The 22572-nt window shown below is 41.5% G+C and overlaps 1 protein-coding gene across 5 annotated transcripts in view; it reads right to left on the bottom strand.

Annotated features, from left to right (window-relative positions):
• The window catches only part of Atp8b4 (ATPase phospholipid transporting 8B4 (putative)), a 179434-nt gene that overhangs the window by 130044 nt on the left and 26818 nt on the right, over positions 1 to 22572 (bottom strand). For all 5 annotated transcript variants that reach the window (XM_085834475.1, XM_085834473.1, XM_021156332.3 and 2 more), the window contains exons 4-6: positions 10925 to 11038; positions 7770 to 7868; positions 6390 to 6451 (exon numbers count right to left, since the gene is read on the bottom strand). In XM_085834475.1, the coding sequence (XP_085690601.1) occupies positions 6390 to 6451; positions 7770 to 7868; positions 10925 to 11038 (275 nt within the window). The remainder of the gene's footprint in view (positions 1 to 6389; positions 6452 to 7769; positions 7869 to 10924; positions 11039 to 22572) is intronic.

Below are 22572 nucleotides of genomic sequence, written 5' to 3'. Positions count from 1 at the left end.
CAATCACAATTGTATCTGAAAAGACCATTGCACAGAGGAATAGAACAGAAAAGGCAAAGACAAGGGACACAGAACAACAGAGTGTGTCAAATATAAATTAACATGGATCTAGGAAGCAAGGTCAAGAGTAACTTCAGTGTTTTATTCACAAGCTTAACATTCCAACATTTCTATCCATAATAGACTGGTCATCTGCTAATTTAAAATTCATGGAGAAAATTAACCCACTAAGCATATCTCAGGGAACTGAAGGCAGAACGATCCAATAGTAGAAACTTTTAGGAAGAAGCCTTGATGCAAGTGAGCAATCAACCAAATACTATCAAAACATCATTTCAGTATAGACAACCTTTGAGCTTGGATTGAAACAAGACTACATTTCTAAAGTTAATAGTCTCACATCCCCAAGATCTCTGGAGTTTTGGCTTGGGTTTTCTGAACCCTCAATCTAATACTTTTTATAAAGGAGAGTTACAATAGGGCCTGCTGCATGAGTAAGCCCCATTGTTGTCTATAATAAGAGAATCAGGTTACAACAGGAATGGGATCCAATTGGAGCCAAGAACAATTCGAGCCTTACTGAGGGGCAAAGGGGAGACACACATGATGAGCCCCAGATGCTGAGGAAAGACGATGGGGCCAGACACACTGGGCACCAGACACTGGAGGACAAGGGAGAGTAAAAGGCCAGAGGACAACTGTGAGGGGGAAAGAGCTGGGTTCCCACCTTGTTTGCTGAGGGGTGTGTGGTGTCAACCTCCTCAACCAAACCTGGATTCAATATTGTGTGAGAGGCGCTTTGAAGGATCTTTCCCAGTTCTCTGTGTTATATAAACCTTAAAAGAAAAGAGGACTGCCTCTAAAAACTCCATGTGCAGACTTTGAAAGCGTTACAACACCCTATTATATCAAGATGCACCTCATTTGGGGAAATAGTTGCCCTTTAGAAACTCAACCCTTAAAAATTCTATCTATGCAGCGTAGTCATTGGCTATGATGGAAAATTGTTATAATAACTATAACAACTTTGCAGCCTGTGTACAGAAGTCAGCCCTTTGGCAAGCAAACCCTCCTGTCTACAAAGCCGGCAAAGGGAAACTGCCCAAGAAAGGGCCAAGCCACGATGGTTTTAAAAGTGCAATTAATTTTTTGAAAGTGAAACTTTCTGAAATATTTTTATTGTGAATTAGCAACATGAGGTAAAGATGAATTTTATTTTTGTGCTTTCACTGAATCCAAATAGCACTCCAAACTATTCCCATTTCTTTACTTCTGAATTCATTGTTAAATCCATGAACGAATAATGTCTCATTGACATTGCTTTTGAAAACCAGCAAGATTCTTCTCCCCAAGTTTTTCTTTCAAATATTTTACACGCTGCAATCACAATGGTGTGACCACAATATGTGATCCCACTGTCTTCTCCCTTGTGTAAACCAAAAGTCTCCATTCCAATCAAAGTAAGATGGCGTAGCTCAGTGTAGGGAGCATTAATCCTCCCATGGATCGAGAGTCCCACTCTTCCATTTAGAAGGCACAGAGAGACATGCTCAATGTGTACCAGCAGCCAACACACTAAGCCCAGTAGTGTGGGGTTTTATTGTTGTTGCAGATTCTCAACTAGAAAGTGTAAGCGCCTATCAGGAAACATCACAGAGAAGGGCAGAAAGAGTGTCAGAGCCAGGGGATAGGGAAAATGTACACCACAAAGATGTCTTCTGGAAGGGACGTAGTCATTGCACTTATGAACTCCCTGCAGCTGTCTTTATCTGCACAAGACCTGCATAAGACTGGGCCCCGTAGACGCTATCATACATTGGGTTGGATGGATTCACTGCTGAATTCTACAAATTTTTCAAGAAAGATTTAATACTAACACTTCTAGAGCTTTCCTATAGGATAGAGAAGGAACACAATCAAATGTATCCTATGAAACAATTATAACTCTGATGCCAAAACCAAACAAAGAAAGAAAGCTACAGACCAATCTCTCTAGTGGACAGGACCCTCAGCAAACTGCTCATAAATTGAATACAAGGGTGCACTAAGAAGAGTACTCATCATAAGCAAGATGATTTCGTCCCAAGAGTACAAGATAGGTTCAACATAGCAAATCAATAGAACGTAATATACCATATTAACAGACTTAAGACAGAAATTATGTGATCTTCTTCATAAATGCAGTAAAGGCATTTGACAAAGTTAAACAACCTTCTTGATAAAAAATTTCTGATGACTGCAGCACAGTGGTAGTGCAACCCTTCAATCTCAGCACCCAAGAGACAGAGTCAGCCAGATCTCTGAGTTCAAGGCCAGCCTGGTCTACAAAGCAAGTTCCAGGACAGCCAGGGCTACACAGAAAAACCTTGCCTGGAGGAGGGGGAAAAAAGCCCTGACAAAACCAAAATTATGCAGAAGACAGCTCAGCATACTAAAGGCTACATACGGCAAGCCTCTGGCCAGCATCACACCAATCCTTTAAACACTGGCACAGGACAAGGGTGCTCTTTCTTTTCAGTCTTATTCAGGCCAGAAAAAAATATAAAGAGAGTAAAAACTGAAAATGAAGAAGTCAAATTATCCATTTGACAAACAATATAATTCTATACTTCAGAGAATCCACTGAACTCCATCAAAGAACTCTTGAAGCTGATAGTTTCAGTAAATTAGAAGGATACAAGGTCAATATGAAATAATCAATAGTTTTTATATGCATTGACAACAGACTTCTTGAAAAAATATCAGGAGCCGGGCGTGGTGGCGCACGCCTTTAATCCCAGCACTTGGGAGGCAGAGGCAGGCGGATTTCTGAGTTCGAGGCCAGCCTGGTCTACAAAGTGAGTTCCAGGACAGCCAGGGCTATACAGAGAAACCCTGTCTCGAAAAACAAAAAAAAAAGAAAAAATATCAGGAAAAAATCCATTCATGATAACTCAAAAGTATACAGGGATAGAGCTAAAGATAAACCTTATGGTGCTGACAGATAAAACTGTAGAAGACACAAGACAATGGAAACACTCCCATGGCCTGGATTTTCAAGATTTCTACTGGGAAAAATCCCACCAAAAGGAATCTACTGATCCACCAATGTAACAGTGACGTTCTTCACAGACCTAAAAAGAATCCAAATTTCATATGGAGAAACATTTATCCAAAGCACTTCTAAGCAGAAAGAACACACCAGAGGCATCCCATTACTTGACCTCAAACTATACTACCGATCCATAGTGATAAAGACAGTGTGATGTTAGCAGCATAAATACACCTGTGTAAACTAATGGGACATAATAATAAAAGACCCATAGATAACCCATGCAGCTATGCTCACTTCAATTTTTAACAAAGGAATCAAAAACATTCACTGGGGAAAAAAAGACAGCCTTTTAATAATGTTGTCAAAGCTGGATATCCACCTGAAGAAGAATGAAAAGAGAACCATATGTTTCACCATGCACAAAAATGATCATTTGAAATTGGATCAATGAACCATGACAATGGGATCCATATGAACAATGGAATTTCATTTAGCCCAGAAGAAAAATGACATTTGCAGGAAAATAGTTGGAAATGGAAAGCATTTTCTTTGAGTTTTTTCAATATTTATTCTATTCTTAAATATCTTAAAGCCAAGAACACTGAAACCACTAAAGCAAAGCACAGAGGAAACATTTAGAGACACAGACATAAGCAACAAACTTCTGAATAGAACACCGATAGCACAGGAAACAGTTCCAAGAACCGACAGACAAATAGCAAACATGAAATTAAAATGTTCCTGTAAAACAGAAGTAACTGCCAATGAAATAAGCAGAAAGCCTACAGAATGGGGGGAATCCCTGTGATCTCTGCCTCAGAAAGGGGGTAAATGTCATGAATATGCAAATAATTGCATATATGTAATAAATTAAATGCCCAAAATTCTATTAATCAATAAATGGGTCACTGTTCTGAAGAAATGCTTTTTAAAAGAAGAATGCAAACAGCCAAGAGACACTTTTAAAAGTGTATCATATCTCTAGCCATCAGAATAAAGCAAAATTAAACTACCTTGAGATTCCATCTCACCCCAGTCAGAATGGCCTCCATGGAGAAAATAGATGACCACAGATGCCAATGAGGATGCAGGTTTCAAACTCTCGCTCACTGTAGATGGGAGTGTGAACTAGTGCAATCACTAGGGAAAACATGTTGCGGCTTTGCAGAAGGCTGAAGATAGAGCTTCCACAGGACGTGGCTGTCACACTCAGGCATATATCCAAGGTCTCTGTGTGCTACCACAGAAATGTCTGCATAGGCATGTTTAATACTGCTAAATTCACAAGAGCTAAGAAATGAAATCACTCTATATATCCATGATCATCATCAATGATCAATGACAATGGGGTACTGTCGTGCTTTGAATATGCTTGACCCATGAGAAGTGGCACTATAGGAGTGTGGCCTTGTTGGAATACCATGTGCTCTTGTGGAGGAAGAGCGTCACTGTGTAGGCGCGCTTTGAGGGAGGGAGTGACCAAACTCTACCCAGTGCAGGAGAGAGCCTCCTCCTGGCTGCCTTTGGATCAAGATGTGGAACTCTCAGCTCCTCCAACACCATGTCTGCCTGCACACTGCCATGCTTCCCACCATGATGATAATATACTGGACCTCTGAAACTGTAAGCCAGCCCCAATTAAATGTTGTCCTTTATAGGAGTCGCCTTGGTCATGGTGTCTCTTCACAGCAATGGAAACCCTAACTAAGACAGGTACATATACACATGGAATTTCATATCACCTAGAAGAAAAATAGAATTATGTAATTTGCAGGCAAAAAGGTTGGAAATGGAAACCATTTTCTTTGTGTTTTCTTTTCAATATTCATTTTATTCTGTGTGTCAGAGTGTTTTGCTCTGTGCACATGTATGTCTGTACACATATGTGTGTGCCTGGTACATGTGGAAGGCACTGGATCCCTTGGAATTAACTGGGAATTGAACCTTAGGTTCTCTGCAATGACAAGTGCTCTTAACCACTGAGATATTTCTCCAACCCTGGACACATTCTTTTTAATAATTATTTTATTATTCTTAATTATGTGTGTGTGCATATGAATGCAGGTGTCCTTGGAGGTCAGAGGCATCTGATTCCCTTAGCGCTAAAGTTACAGGCAGTTGTGAGTTGCCAGTTGTGAGTTCTGGGAACTCATTTTCAAAAACAAATGCTCTTAACCGCTAAGGCACCTCTCAGCAGGACATTCTATTTACCCAGGCTCAATGGCTAAGACAAATCTGTATATTCTCCCTCATATGTGGATCCTAGCCTCTAACTCTTAAATGTGTGTGTCAAGATGGGACCAAATTGGACTAGAGCCCACAAAATGAGAAAGGAGCCCATGAGGCTGGAAAAATAGAGGACCTTTAAAAGAGGCTATTGGGGAAGACAGTAGAACATTTGGACCAGGAGGATGCTGGAGGTGAGAGAGTACAGTGGAAAGGGGGCAGAGAAGATGGAGAATCACACAAATGATACATGTCTGAAAAACACGGAACCTATTACTGCATAAGCTAGGAAATTTGTTAAAATTTTAAAAGGTATGGAAAGTGGTCCATACAAAAAATAAGTAAGATAAAAAGAAACATTGGAAAGGAGCTTGAAGTTTTCCTTCCCAATTCTCTAGTGCTTTCCCTGTTCTTTGGGTAAACATACTCGTGTCTGAAGTCACTGCTGATGTTAGTTCTGCTTCCATGGATGGTATTTATCAATGCATGAAATTAAATACGAGGGAAATCCATGTTACTGTGGATAATGTGTTCTAAATCAACTATAGGAGGCATATAAAAACCTATCATTGCTACTTGCTTGGCACTATAATATCAAATACATGTCTGTGTTCCACAAAAGAAACTCCCAAAGAATTTGCTAGGTGTGAAAAAGACTCATGAAACAATGATCAAGATATACTTCAATTTCCAATAAGTTAAAGGACAGAAATATTCATCTAATTAAAATAGAAAGCCACCAATCATTTAAAAATCCAAAGAGGGCTAGAGACATGGCTCAGAGGTTAAGAGCACTGACTGCTCTTCCAGAGGTCCTGAGTTCAATTCCCAGAAAGCACATGGTGGCTCATGACCATCTATAATGGGATCTGGTGCCCTCTTCTGGCCTGCAGGCATATATGCAGGCAGAACACTATATATATATATATATATATATATATATATATATATATAATCTTTAAAAGGAAAAAAAGAAAAGAAAGAGGGAAGGAGGGAGGAAGGGAAGAAGGAGGGAGGGAGGGAGGGACGGTGGGAGGGAGGAAGGAAGGAAGGAAGGAAGGAAGGAAGGAAGGAAGGAAGGAAGGAAAGAAGGAAGGCAGGCAGGCAGGCCAGAGAACGGATTTCTTACTTGCTATTGATGAGCACCTTAGACTGCCGGTTATTCACTTGATTATCACTCTTGTGACGGAACTGAAAAAAAAAAAGTTTAAGAGAGACCCATCTTAAGTCACACTTCATCAATCCTAACAGCAGCACTGGGCATATTTCGAGTTAGTCTATTTGGACAATGTTACTGTCCAAATATGAGCACAGCTTGCACTTACCTGGAGCAGAGTCCCATACACGTAATCAACGCTCACCTCCCTACATCTCATCCTGGCATACACATCACCACTGGAATCTTCTCTCTGTGTGTGCACTCATATACACACATATGCTGCACGCTAGACCCACAATTCTAATCCTTACACATTTCTACTTGCTTCTAAGAACACAGCACGCCATTTGCCTTGTAGTCCAGAGAAAACCCACACCAGTTTTGAGAACTTCCACCAGGAACTGCAAGTTCTCTCCCTCACAGGGGCACTCTGCACTTGTTATAGCGGATCAGTCTGCTCTGTGGTTTTAAAAACCGAGAAATTACTTTTAACAACATATATTTTATTCTTCAGAAATCCTAATTGTTAACAGTGATATTATAAAACACCACTCACTTAAAACAGAAATAAGAATGAAATGCTGAGTCACACTTGGCCAAGGGTTTATGTTTTATGACTTCATATTGCTTCATAAGCTCCAGCAAAGTAAGCATCTATCTATCTCTAGGGAAAATGCAAATATGAAGAGCTTCCCTTTAGGCTCTGAAACTAGAAGCCATTCAGATAAGAGCTTCTATATGAGCTGTCAAGGTCCAATAACAAGAGTCCAAATTAGAGACACATGTATCAAAGAGACAATAAGCTTACCCAGGGACAAAGGTATCTCAGCATGTTAGTGCACACCCTCAGATGAACTGCTGTGATGTCAGAGGCATGAAGCTTTAGTTCATAGACATAATCATAAGTGATTTCCCTTTTGTATTCAAAATATATGTGTATACATAGATACATGCATGTATGCATGCATACATACATACACATACAAAAACACACATACACATGCATCATAGTTGTGTCAGGCTCTCTTTTTTTCACCCTGGATGTCACAGTGTCAGTCTGTACCTTGAAACTTATTAAGCACTTCATTAGGGGACAAACACATACCACATTAAGCAAGTGCATTATACACTTGTGTATGGCCAATTTTAGATGGCTCACATCAAATTATAGATTTATTAAAAATTATGCACACAACAACTGTGAAGGAGCATCGCATAAATTAACTACAAGCCTTCCTCTCCGTCTCACACTTGACTACTCTTTAGCCCCACTGGCTAGGTCTCTGTTTCTGAAAAGGTAGAAATACAATTAAACGGAAACACTAAGCCTTCTCAGGTGTGAATACTCACATAGTCATCGGTGGCATCCTTGACAGCCGTCATCGAGATCACCAGGACCAGTGGCACAATGGTGGTGAACCATGTCAGGGAAGAGATTTCTGGAATGAGCTGAAGCAACATTTTCCATCGTTTAAGACTTTTTAAATTAGAAATACACCATCTTCCAAACTTTGTCAATCAATTGTATAAGACTAGCAGAAATAAATGAGATTATGATCAGCTATTTGTACAAAAGTAAACTAGCTAAGATGATTCAATTACATGCATTCAATTGCAAAACACATTGAGAAATACCTTTATGCCAACTTTCTGACTGATTAAAATTTAAAAAAAAAAAAAACTTAAAAACGGGCTCCTTGAGCTCTTTCTCCAACACGCATCTTTCAGCTGGTTGTGACATTGTCACTGGTGCCTCAGCTTCTCATCTCAGTCTTTAGGAAGTTACCAATCCCTCTTCATAACACTTGCCAGAGAGCCATTGATCATCTACCTTAGAAAGGGGCTAGCCAGGTATCTGCATCTTAAATCACTGGATGCTCTGAAATTTTGAGTTAGTTTCTATGCTAGAATGATTTGAACAAACACATTGGCTATGCATTCACATTAGTAATGCTTTCGTGACTGTGCACAGAATACGTTGTGAATGAGTCAGAACTGATACCACGTCCTTATTTTCCTATCCCAGTTTTATAACTGAAGCATATAAGGCATTGAAAATCCTAACAAGCACAAAGACTGCTAAAATATGTACCTGGGTCTCTTTGACTCCCACACTATCCCTGTGTGCCTTTACCGCTAGTGCCACTACCTAAGGCAGACTTAGTAACAAGCACATGACCCCATTAGACAAGTGTGTTTTGGTTTGTTTTTTAATCAAATCGGATTCGCTGGGAATCTGTTTCAGGACTGTCAGGCAGAGAGCAATCCAGTAGAGACTGTCATGGGGGGGGGGGATCAAGCCTGACAAATAATTCAAACCTAAATCGATTGTATATAATAGATTCTGTGCACTTCCTTAAACCTCAAAAATGAAAAAAAAAAAAAACCTGAGTGTTAATAGACGTAAGCTTCAGCATCCTACAACACACTTGGTGACTACAGATCAAATAAGCAACCAAAAGATACACAGTTAAGGCTCCCCAACACAAAGGAATGATCAATGCCTAAAGATGTAGAAAGCTAATTGCCCTAACTTAACCATTACATACTGTATGCATAATCTGAATTATTGTACTATAGCTCATAAATATGAATATTATTACATGCTAGTTAAAATAAAAATAACTTAAAGAGACACAATACAAAAACAAAGCAAAAGATTCCTGGAGACGCAACAGAAACACTGGGTGAGTAGCAGAAGACCCCACTATTGCTCCCCGATTGCTGATCTATCGCTTTACACATCATCTCCCCTTCACAGCTCCCAGACATTCGTCAATAAAATACTAAACAGAGCATCTCAACTGTCCCTTCCAAATAAAAAATTGTATGAACAAAAGCCTGAGAATCTAAGTAAGGATGTCATTAGAAAAATAAATTCCAAATTCTGACATGCTGTGAAAGGCCTCATCAATAAGCCAAGAGCAATTTTCTGACACTAGTAGGAGACACCCTGGGCTACATTTCCTTTCTTGAAGAGCAATTTGTTCATTCATTAGGTGCTTTTGGTTGGTCAGTTTCATCTAGTATGGTCTGGTCTGGTCTGGTCTGATCTGGTGTGATCTGTTTTTTGGCTTTGTTTTTTGTTTTGTTTTGTCTTGTTTGCACAAGAAATATCCAGGTATTTTTAACTATATCTTTTTTTCTTAGGGAGATTTCAAACCCTCTAATTTCAGTTCTTTTAGGTTTATTGCACTGACTTCATCCTGGCCAGTGTCTTGACATGTGCTCAAGACAATAACTGCAGGAAATCCTTGACCAACAGTGACTGACTTAGGAGACAACTGCAATCAGAGCTAATAGCAACAAAAAGTGATTATTCTCTCTCTCTCTCTCTCTCTCTCTCTCTCTCTCTCTCTCTCTCTCTCTCTCTCTCTCTCTCTCTCTCTCTCTCCCCTCCCCCATTTCTCCCCCTCTCCCTCTCCCTCTCCCTCTCCCTCTCCCTCTCCTTCTCCCTCTCCATCTCCCTCTCCCTCTCCTTCTCCCTCTCCATCTCCCTCTCCCTCCCGTCTCTCTCTCCTCCTTTCTTTCTTCATAGGAATTGGAGGACTTGTGAAGCTGGCTGAACTGCCAGATAGGTAGTACCTGACAATGTAGAAGAAAACAGAGACAGAAAAGCCATATCTTACTGCAGTGGCTACTGTCTGCGAATTCAGTTACATCTTGGAATACATTCATCTTCTGCTGAAGCTAATATAGATCTCGTTTACTTACAATCAAAATATTAACATACAGTATCCAACTCAAGATCATACACAGCACTTCATCTAGATCTCACATGTTAGAGTCATCTTCATAGCTCTTAAACACAGCACACAACCTAACCTGGATCTACCAATTAAATCTAATTATAGCATACAAAACAAAAACAAAATAAGTCACTGGCTGATATAAACTATTGTGGTGGCTTTGACTCTTTCTTGATATATGCCCTTTTCTTCCCAAAACACTGATGAAAATTGAAATTTCCTTTAGGCCCAATTTTAGTTAAATAGACTACTAATAAACCCTTTGAATGATTGAAAAATCGTTACACTACAGTGAAATGATGTATCAAACATCATTCCCTTTATAAATGCACACAATGTATCATTGTTCTTAGATTAAACGGAAATTTGACAAAGTCAGTTCCACAACTTTATAGTCTTATGAGTGAAGGCCCACTCCGTCAATGTAGGAGAAGGATAAGGAAAGGAAGAAGGCCATGAGTAACAATTATCAGACCTCTATATGATTCAAACAAAATTGAGACTCTTATATAGTTCAAATAAAGGTACATATTAAAATGACCTAGGTGTCTAAGTCAATAAAAATGCAGTTTTTGTTCTACCTATTCTCAGCCCTGCCTTGTTTTTAAGACAAAAAAGTAGTAATAACACAAAAAAATCTAGTAATAATAGTCTTATACAATCATGAACAATTTAACTAAGTAAATTAACATGTGTTTTAGAATTATATAATACTTTCAAAAAATAGCTAATGAAGAAATACAGCTTAAAGATTACCTGTAGTATCAGCAGGAAAAGGAAGTAGGCATTTGCCACTCTTTGTAACTGCTCAAATAAATTAATTGGCAAGAATGTGAGAACGTTGTACTTGGACGTATGGATACGATTGTCCTGAAAAATAAATAACATCATGTTAGCTTGCAGGTAGGCATTGTCCATTATAAGGTTTACACAAAGCTGAGCACAGCTTATGCCAGAACAAGATAGAACAGTTAGTTGTCTAGGAAGTCCGAAGCTCCATGCCCCAACACCTTTCCATTTCCTAAGATTAACATTGTCCTAATACTAGGCGAAAGAAAGGACTGAGTGTCGTATGATCCACAGAGTCACAGCTTATCACACACAGGTTGGCTTCTGAGATGTTTCTCCTCTTGCCCAGTCTTTGGTAGACATTGCAGAAGTGCCCACTGTGTTGCTTGAGGATCCCTGAGCTCATTCTGGAGCACATAGATGACCATCAGTCTGGTCTATCTCCCCAAAGTATGATCCATTTGGGAAAATGACAAGGGATTTCTATGTCTAGAGATCTTCTGGGATGGGAAACCCACTGCTTACAAGGTAGCCTGTCCTTCCTTTGGAAAGGAATTACCAGAAACAATCTTTATTACAAAGAAAAAGTAATTTTACCTCACTGTAATCTCTTGCTCTGTGCCAAGGCTTGTCCCTCGGGGTTCTTAGACCAAGCCTTTCCCGGGTTGATGTATTCCAGTATTTGAAGGCTGTTCATAGAACACACTACACTTTCTGTCTCTGACCCACAATCCCAAACCCCACAGATTCTCCATGACCTTTTATAGCAATTCCTTCCTGGCCACCCATTTCAGAATCCATCCCAGCTTCTCTACATCTGTGTTAAGACACAGTGCCTACATCCAAATACTAAACACAGGCATGGCTCAAGAACAGGACTTAGCTGTCATGTATTCTGAACTCTTCTATTAAATCACCCTAGAATTTCATTAGCATTTTGGAAACTGCACCTCACTGTGTTTCCATGTTGAGTTTTAATCACCTGAAATGACCATTAGGTCATTTGTAAAGGAGCTACCACTATATGGTTTTCTTCCCTAAGTATTTACTTTTAATACTAATATGAAAAGTCTTTCATGTGTCCTTAAACTATCATGTTAACTTATGATTCCTTCTTTGTGCCATCAGAAAATTTCAAATACATGTGATTTAAGTATTCTTATAAGGATAAAGATGAATACATTTAAAAGGACAAGACCATGGGAAAAGAAAATATTACTGAAATAATAAAGCCTGGTGCACAGCCAATGGCCTTTCTACAGATTGGTGTAAGCGCTCTATTCTGTTGTTATAGGAAATGTAGGGGGCTGAGGAACAGTTCAGTTATTAAAGCATTTGCCTTGCAACATAAAGGTTTAACTTCCACCCTCAGAGCCCATGTACAGAAATGGGGGTGGGGAGAAAGATGCACTTGTAATCACTGGACAGCCAGCCTAGCCTACTTGTCAAGCTACAGCCTGTGAGAGTCCCTGCCTCAAAAATAAGTAAGTAAATAAAGGTATATCTCACACATGTGTATATGTACATACATACTCTCTATATACTAGATATTCAATGTTTTATTCATCTCTGTAAGACTCTTTGAAGATACAATGAATGTTTTATTTAATCACTCATAAATCTATTTATCTATGTTCCCCTGAGGCTTATCTCGCTCACAAAGATAACATAACAAGATTGAGATAATAGGACATGATGAAATACAGAATCAATAGAGTAAGGATGAGGGGTGTTTTATTGGCTGTGATGAGAGGTTTGAGCAAGTTGGTGGTATAGAGAATAACTAAATGGTGGTGGTGGTGGTGGTGGTGGTGGTGGTGGTGGTGGTGGTGGTGGTGGTGACAGCTAATATTTACCAAGCACTTGACATGAGTTCTAAGAACTTGACCTTTGGTAACTTGTTCTATCCTTAGAACATTCTTGTGAAATGGGTACTATTTTTTTCCATTCCATTACAGGAAAAGCCAAGGTTCAAAGAGAATATTTTATATAAGGTTCCATAGCTGCCAGATGGGGACTCTGCACGTGGAGCCCCCACCCCCTTCACCTCTGTGTTGCTGCTGCTGCTGCTTTCCAGTACAAGCAGTGTCCCTGACTCTACAGAGTAATCAGCTCTCATTTGCCTCACTCCCCATCCCCAGCCTTCTGCTACCTTCTTACTGAAGATAGCAGTACATCTCCCTCTTCCCTCATGGCGCTTCAGTTCCAGTCCTGGTGGCTGTTGGCTTGGTGTACAGTTACAACTTCCTCAGAGCCCCCTTGCAGTCCCCTTTGAGAGCAATCCCACTGCCCCTGTCGAGGAGCAATGCAGATAGAGTGGAGAACTATACCCTCTTTTCAGCTTCAAACAGGAGCTTAGTGACCAGGAGCCTTTATCCGTTCACTACTGACCACTCCAGCAGAGGAATAAAGTGATATTAGAAAGCTCTTCACAGACAGGTAATGCCTCTAAAGAAAATGCCAGCAACCTGGAAAGCTGTGACAATGGGATTTTCACATGCCATATCACTATATTGCTGAATGTAACAGAGCCAATAAACAAACAAACAAACAAAACAACAACAACAACAAAAAAACACAGCAAGTGCTGCTAAACTGACACCAAAGCCTTGGGGACCTTCCTTGGGGGTTCCCTGGAAACAGCTCACACATATTTAGAGGACCATCATGGAGATAAGACCTTGAACTACAAGTATTTTGCTAAGTCAATATATTTATACAAGCATGGGATTTCATGAGAGATTCCTGAAATAACCCCAAAGGGATTCCTGAATACAATGTACTAGATGGAACAAATTCTGACACAACAAGAAAAACTCTAGTCTATGCCTTCACCCAGCAAGTGTGTGTTTCTTGTTCCTGCTACTCTTCTAACCTGAGTCTGCTCCTGCTTGTTGCTCATGGTGGACCAGGACTATCTCAAACACTTCCTGTGCAGTATGAATGGGAAAGAGAAAGCCCTGGATGGCTACATCCATACATTAAGGCCTCAGCCCAAATGCCACAGCACAACAGAGGGGCCAATTCAGCCAGAAGCAAAACTAATATGTGACATCTCAGCAATATGTGTGTGTGTGTTGTCTATATACACATATATATGCATCGCACACATCATAAATACACTATGCACAAACACACACATATACGCATGCACGCACGCACGCACGCATGCACGCACACGCTTTTTATGCTCCAAACCCAATCCTGTAAGCAGCAGGTACTTTTGACTATTTTCTCAATCACCTCCAACACATGCTCCATCATGATGAGTTCAACTCCCATCTACAACTTCCAGGTCAGGCTCAGATTCACTTAAACCAGGACTAGGGTGTGTGTGTGTGTGTGTGTGTGTGTGTGTGTGTGTGTGTGTGTATACACACACACTGGACATGAGTATGGAGGTCCATGCCCAGGTTCTCAGCAGTGAGTGCAGTGGGACACGCCCACATTCTCAGCTGAGTATGGTAGGACCCACGTTCTCAGCACTCAGGAGCCGGAGGCAAGAAGATGGAAAGTTCCAGTCAGTCTGGAACTTTAGTGAGTTTGGAGCCTTGTATGAGACCCTGACAGGAAAGAAATAAAATCTAAAAAGAGAGAGCGCAGGCCTTCCCCGAGGCTCCACTATCCCCCACCTGCTTTTTCACCACACTGTGTTCACATTTGCTACAGTCTAAGTTAGTTTGAGGGTTTTTTTTCCTCCAACCAAACATCAAACACAAGCATTACTAATACATTCGAGGTTCATTCCTGTTCCGTGTAAGGCATGACTTTATGTCTGCTCATGCCTAACACACTGACTGCATCACGGAGTGCAACCTGCATCACAGAGTGTAACCTTCCATAGCTCAGGGGTTGTCGGAAACACTGTGTGTTTCTGTGAATGCCACAAGCCAACCCCAGGGAGCTTTCGTAAGAGTCCCATGATTTCAACATTATGGAGACCTCTTTCTTCGTCTGATGAGACACTTGTATGTCATGACAACTGTACAAATGTCTACCTCTTCTTGCTACAGGAAAACTCATGTGTCGTGTTGCTATGATCCACTCTACATTCCAGGGAAATAAACAACCCCGCCAAGAGAACAAGAATCTCTAAACCATGGAATTAAAAGCAAAGAGCTGTGCCCACCCACAGACTGCTTTTCAGAAAGGAGGAAGTGGCCAGAAGACAATTGTACCACTCAGGAAATATGTGAAACACCCACATTTACGCAAGGCTTCTCCAAAGGATGCACAGTGGGGCACATGGCAGCACAGTCAGGTCTGGTGGCACCTGCCTCTCTGATACCAAAGCTCCTCCATGGTAGTCAAATGTTGCCTGGTGCAATTCCTCAGGGCTCAGAATGGGAAGACAGAGAGTGAGAATGCACTGACGCACGCTGCAGAAGGGGCTGTGTGGAGAGGGAGTTATAGATGGTGGCTACCAGCAACATCACAGCATTCTCCTCAGCCAGGGTCCAGGCTGAGAGCAAAATGTCCTTTTGTAGGGAGAAGGAGCTGTGGGAACGCCACCCCTAACAGTCACTAACTCTTCAGCTCCTGTTTGTAAAGGGCCGCCTAGACTACAATATAGACAGAAATCTATACACAGAGTAAGGCTGCACTCTATCTGTGGGGGAGAAAGGCAGGAATAAACAGAAAAGAAACTTGTAAACTGGTGACATTATTTAATGAAGTGACCCCTGCTGTGCAAATGTTGACAGCCAGCACAGAAGCTTCACCTTAGGGAGCTTTCTCACCTGACTCTCCTAGTTAACATGACCTCAAGATGGCCCCATGGGGAAATAAGAGGACCTGAAATTGGGAGGGCGGGGAGGACTAGGTCTGGGAGGAGCTAGGGGTGAGGGGTGAATATGGTCAAAATACATTAGAGGAATTCTCAAAGAATTAATAAAAATATATTATTTTGAAAGATTAACCTGATAAGACTGTATGAAAAAGAATCCCTTGTGTTAACAAAAAAAGAAAAGAAAAGAAAAGAAAATTTTAGGTGTATTTTAGCTAAAAGCTTAAAGTTGAGATAACTAATGCTTAATGCAGATTTTCTTTACTATAGATGTATGTCTATGGTAAAGATAATATATACATACAAGTATTTTTACATGTATACACATATGTGCATATATGTAGGATTATGTGATACATATACATGTATACTTGTGTGTGTGTGTGTGTGTGTGTGTGTGTGTGTGTGTGTGTGTGTGTCCGTCCATACACACATATTGTATCTACAGCAAAGAATACCTGTTATCTGTGCATGGGTGTACCTGGAGTTTCAGTTTCATTTCACAAATGGGGATTGTGTTGGGCAATCTCTATTGAGATCAAAGACAAAGACCACAGGAAGGATGGAAGAGCACGGCTGGCTCTCAGGGTGACAGTTTCACCACAGATGAGAGGTGTTGCCGCCTTCCATGTGCCAAGCACAGTGTACAATCTTCAAACCATCTAGGGAGCCATGAGTGTCTCCACACCGTTTTTTTACAAATGAGGAAACAGAAACCAAGGCTGAGAGCTGTTTTGAGGGCTGAGGCCAAATGGGACACTTCATAGAGTCCCATGTTAAAACACCATGTTGGTGCAGGTGAATCAGAAATACGGAATCCCCAGACTGCCTCTTGGGAAAGGATCCTCTGATCTGTGCAGTGCAGCGAAAGGTTCACATTAATTCAATCAGCCTGAGCCGTCACTTTCAGCCCGAATCCAGTGTCATCACGCTGCTTGGGAGATCATTTCCCATCCAAGCAGTGTCGAGAAGAGCCCTTCCGAAGCTGCCAGACAGCCATGACAACCACCTTCCCTTTTCCACCCTCAGGCATCAGTTTAGTGTTTCAGCATCTGAATGCCTGTTCTAGAACGAGCAATGTCCTATGAATAATGATTTATCGACAAAGGACTAATTTGGACAATTACCAGGGGAACAGATTACATTCTCCTCTGAGGTTAATTTAATCACACTACTTCTTTGTTTGTCTGTCCATGTGCTTAGACACTTAAAACATTTTAGATAGTTCAAAACGCAATGTTAACTTCTCTTTTGTGACGTTTGAAAAAGTACTTCAAATTCCCACTAATTTATAAAGGTGCGGGGTTCAAAAGACAAGAAAGTAAGACTGGACTTCAGGGACCCTTTCTGGGAGCTTTGCTACTGGTCTGCTGACTCTTGCTTCTGCTTTGCCAGGGTGTGTTTGTGCCTCCTGCTGACACATCCAGCCTCAGCTAGGGACAGGCCCTTGGCTTTGGCCACAGTCCATCTCAGAGCTTCAGAGCCTTCTGGGAGCAAAGCAGGCGCTGCATCGGGTCGATGTTAAAGCTAGCTCCGTTGGGCTCATCTTCCTAACTCCAGAGAGGTTTGGGAGCATGAAGTCCACACGAAGTTGATTTTTATTAGAACTAAACAGATCCTGCACACACTGCTGTGCAGTCTGGAAACTGGGCCAAACTTCAGGATCTCAGCATTGAAGAGAATAACAAAGGCACAGTGGAGGAGTCAGGTTAACAAGGAAGGGCACACGAAGCAATAATCCTTCTTAGGACTCTTCTCACCTCAGGCTTCTACATAAATAACAGAGCCTCAAGCGATGCCCTCAAAGGTTGCAGCTGGGCATTAGAAAGAAGCCCCCAGAACTCTGTGGTTCCACTCCGGTTCTCCCTGCTCCTGTAACAACCCTGGTCTTTCTGTCCACAGCCCCCTCACAGGCAAGATTAGGCAATATCCTATTTGTTGGGTGTACTTTGCCTGGCAAAGAAGTGCAGGGAAGGAGGGGATAAACAAAGGACTGGGTCAGAAATTAGAACAGAAAAGTATCTGGGTTGGTGAGGGGAGGGAGTCAGAGGACTTTAAAGGGGTTTTTTGTATCATTAAAATACTTTATAAATTATTATAATTTATAAATAAAATGTCATTCTTCAATATTTTGTGTTCATGGCATGCACAGGTTTAATGAATTTTCACCAAATTTTGAGGCTAGATAAGACACTGCCCTAACCTTGCTTCAGGCCTGACAATGAGACTGCCTAATGACATGCATGAAAAGGCAGGAGCTAACACAGAGATTCAATAAGAGACACAGTAGGAACCTGGTGTGAGTGCTGAGCAGACCATGTCTTCTTGGAGTCTGTGTGGAGGCTGCTCTGATGGATACTGTAAGACACTGAACCAAAGTCTGCATACCAGGCTCCATAGCCAAGAACCATGGGGACTTATTTATTTATTTATTTATTTATTTAATAGGTGACCATCCAAGCCAGGCTTGGTGGCGCCTGCCTGATCTACAGAGCTAGTTCCTATACAGGCAGGGCTACACAGAGAAACCATCGAAACATCGAAAGATCGAAGAGAGAGAGAGAGAGAGAGAGAGAGAGAGAGAGAATGAGAGAGAGAGAATGAGAGAGAGAGAATGAGAGAGAGAGAGGAGAAGAAAAAAGGAGAGGAGAGGAGAAGAAAAAAGGAGAGGAGAGGAGAGGAGAGGAGAGGAGAGGAGAGGAGAGGAGAGGAGAGGAGAGGAGAGGAGAGGAGAGGAGAGGAGAGGAGAGGAGAGGAGAGGAGAGGAGAGGAGAGGAGAGGAGAGGAGAGGAGAGGAGAGGAGAGGAGAGGAGAGGAGAGGAGAGGAGAGGAGAGGAGAGGAGAGGAGAGGAGAGGAGAGGAGAGGAGAGGAGAGGAGAGGAGAAGAGAAGAGAAGAGAAGAGAAGAGAAGAGAAGAGAAGAGAAGAGAAGAGAAGAGAAGAGAAGAGAAGAGAAGAGAAGAGAAGAGAAGAGAAGAGAAGAGAAGAGAAGAGAAGAGAAGAGAAGAGAAATCTAGTCATCCAGCCAAGTATCACCAGGAGCCCACTATGAATAACAACCAGTGCACAAATCCACTTCAGGATCAGAGCAACGAGATCCAGCCCAGTGCCTCCTAAATGACTGAGCAAATGGGATACTGGCTACAGTGGCCAAACCTTTCTCATCTCATCTTCCCTCCTTCATCTCCTCTGGTGTATTTGCTCGCCTTCTCTGTCTTTTGCCCAACTTACTGTAACTGTGGTAAGAGTTAGAAAGCAAATTTCATACACACACACACACACAAGGAAGAATCCATTGAGGTTGCTGCTGTGTTTACAATCAATGCTGGAGGGGCTGGAGAGATGGCACAGTGGATAAGGGCACTTGCTCTTGCCGAGGATCTGGGTTTGATTCCCAGCACCCACATGGAGGCTCACAACCTGCTCTAACAACAGCTTCAGTAGTTCTGACACCTCTGGCCTCCTCAGGCACTGGCACATGTGATGCACAGATATAAATGCAGACAAAATACTCATTACATGTAAAATTAATAAATAATAGACCTAGAATCAATGCTGGAGGCACTGTGTGAACACAGTAGAAGCATGTACTCTGTGTCACTCCCAGTAAGGATCACCAGTGGCCCTGCAAATTAGACAGTGCCTTGTAGGGAGTGAGGAGGTGAAACACGGAGGTCTCTGGGCTCAGCTCTGCCTTTTATTAGAGGTTTTCTCATTCTGGATGGTGGCCCATGCAAGCAGTCTGCCTCTGAGCTTTTAACTCTTAACCAATCCTCAGTCTCACCCTCCTGGGATTATAAACCTATGCACCCAGGCCAACTTCAGTAAATGTTTATTTTCTAAAAAACATTTTCTGGTATGACAAAAAAATACAATGCTAGTACAATATAATTATACAAATGTCAGGACGTAAACAAAGTCAGTAAATTATAGAAATTAAAATTTGTAAGTAAACAAGATGAAATTATTCGTGGGCCAAGAACGATCTGTAAGGAGCTCTCTAGTGCTGAAAAGGGAAGCATATATGTCTAAAAATAGTGTTAATCCTCACTTAGATCAGGGATTCCTGTTTATGCATATGTGTGTGGTATACATCATATATATATATGTCCATGTGTGTATAGGTGCCTGTGTGTGAACAAACATGCATGCAAGTGTGTCTATGATGTGGAGGCTAGAGATCAACATTGGGTGTCTTTCCTCATTGCTCCCCAACTTATATATTGAGGCAAGGTCTCTTACTTGAACCCAGAGATCACCGATCTAGCTATTCTAGCTAGCAGCATGTTCCATGGATACTCCATCTCTAACTCCCAAGCCCTGGAACTACCGGCCAGCCACCAGGTGTGCCTGCATTTTTTTTTTTTTTTGAGTGCTAAGGATCTGAACTCTAGTGCTCTGTGTGTGTGGTAGGGACTTTATCCACTAGTCCATCTCCCCAGGCCTAGACCAGTGATCACTAACCCTGATTGGTCATTAGAATCCTGGCACTTTTAAAAGTGCCTAGACCCCATCCACAGAGTTGCTGATTCAACTGGTCCATAGTGTAGATATTGATGTAGACCCGGAAGTTGTGCTCAGTAAATCTGCACAGGACACAAGAGTAAAAGGGACTTAATGACAGAGTGTCAATCCCTGTCACTATTAGTAGAAGTGGGAGGTCACTGTCAACTATCTCCAAAAGACTGCCACTCTCTCCTCCTCATTACAAAATCCACTGCAGTAACGCTTCCTCTTCCACATCAAACTAGTCAAACGGTGTCTAGAGTACTGTGCTTGACTCTGGAACATTCGACCACAAGCAGTCACAGGGAAACTAGTCAAACGGTGTCTAGAATACTGTGCTTGACTCTGGAACATTCGACCACAAGCAGTCACAGGGAAAAAAGACAGAAGCTCTTCAAAAAAGATGGAATTCCAGGTGACTATTCTGGGACTCGGGTTTGGGCTTTCACTCTCAGGTGTCAGAGGGTTGTCATGCGACCTAGGAGAAATATTTGTTCTGCTTTGGCTTCCAAACGAAAGGCAGAATGGAAATCTGAAAGTACCAAGAAGAGAGGAGAATAAAGCAAAGGAATATCTATTTGCCTCGATTGACAGAGAGTAATGAAATTCTCCTGCTGGGCATGATGGCATACACCTGTCATCAGAGACAGGACTGCTGAAAGCTCAAGACCAGCCTAGCCTACATAGTGAACTCCGGGGTAGCCTGGTCTACATACTGAATTCTAGACCAGCCAGATATAAATAGTGAGTTCTAGGCCAGCCAAGGCTCTCTAGTGAGACCTCGTCTCAGAAGAACGTATGTTGCTTCCAGGAAAAATGGATACATCTGGAGATTATCACATTTCATGAATTAAGATTCAGACAAATATTGTATATTTTCTATCATTTGTGATTCCTACATTTTATATAGACATACAAAATTATTTTTATGTCATGAAAGTAGAAGTGACCCTATCAGGGAAGGAAAGAGGCTAACATGGGGAGAGGGAAAGGTAGGAAACCTGGCAGGAAACACAGTCAATGTGTGTTATATACTTGTGTGAAAACATCCTTATAAATCAAGATAGCTCCTGGAGTGACTACACATCAATTAGACGCATTATCCAAAGACTGAAAAAGGTTTAGGGTTAGTGACTCCCCTTCCTCTAGAAGGTTATAAACACACTTCTATAAATCATAAATTCTAGAGTTAGAATTAGAATTCTGTAGGCTAGCTAGCTGGGAAAGGTTTAAAAAATAACTGCCCACTAAGCTTCAGTGAACATGAGCTAAGTTGGCAGCACTGGAGAGGCCTGTCAGGCTTTTCCTGTCACTTATAGAAAACAATCTTCTGGGTCTGGGGAGATGGCTCAGCCGTTCTGATGGTATGCTGTTCTCGCAGAGGATCTGAGCTCTGTTCCCAGGACCTGGCAGAGCAGCTCACAGTTCCTCTCACTCCGGCCAGAGGGATCCAATCACTCTGTCTGGCCTCTGCAGGCACTTGCACCCATGTGAACATGCCCACACACAAATGCACATAACCAAAAACGAAAACACGTCTTCAAAACAATCCTCTGCCCCTGTACTTTCTGACAATTGATATGAATTGATGTCACCTCTCCTACATATCTCCATGGCACCTGACCAGCTACAGCTGGACTCCTAAGTTCACAACCAGGAAGGGATGTGAAACCAGAGCACTGGAGACACCTTTCCTAGGGTTAGCAGCTACAGATTTAAATCACCAATCTACACATTTGCTACACTGAGCTTGATTCCTCAAAGAACATCCCACTCATCAAGCCAGAATATTTTGGGGAGTGCTCCACACTTACCCTCTCAACTACTATGTCATTAACAGTAATGTCACACAAAGACACATAAACACTCAAATAGTTCCAAACCAGCTCATCTGTGAAGTATTAAAACTGAACTTTAATTCCTAAATAGCTTATTTTGTCTATGAAAAATGGATTATTCGGGGGCAGGGGGGAGACTGACTCATAACTATATGTTCAGTACTAGAAAGCTAAGACAAGAGGATTGTTGTGAATTTCAGACCAACCTAGTCTGCATAGTGAGTTCCAGGACAATCTGAGCTACAGAGTAAGATCTTGTCGCAAAAAACAAAAACAACAATGACAACTTTTTAGAAGTATATTTTCAGTGGTTCTCTCCACAAACCAGTATGTGTAATAAACAAGGTATATGTGAATGCACTTGGTTTAACCATTCCACTATTTAAACATATTTCAAACTATTTTATGATAAATATTTACAAAGAGGAAACATAGTTATATGAACAATACAACAAAATCTAAGCATTGGTTTCCTAATTAGTCACT

Source organism: Mus caroli, unplaced genomic scaffold, assembly GCF_978045245.1.
Source record: "Mus caroli unplaced genomic scaffold, Mus_caroli_1 scaffold_2, whole genome shotgun sequence".
NCBI lineage: Eukaryota > Metazoa > Chordata > Mammalia > Rodentia > Muridae > Mus > Mus caroli.
The sequence above is the reverse complement of the archived record's forward strand: the minus strand, read 5'-3'. Positions and strand labels throughout refer to the sequence as shown.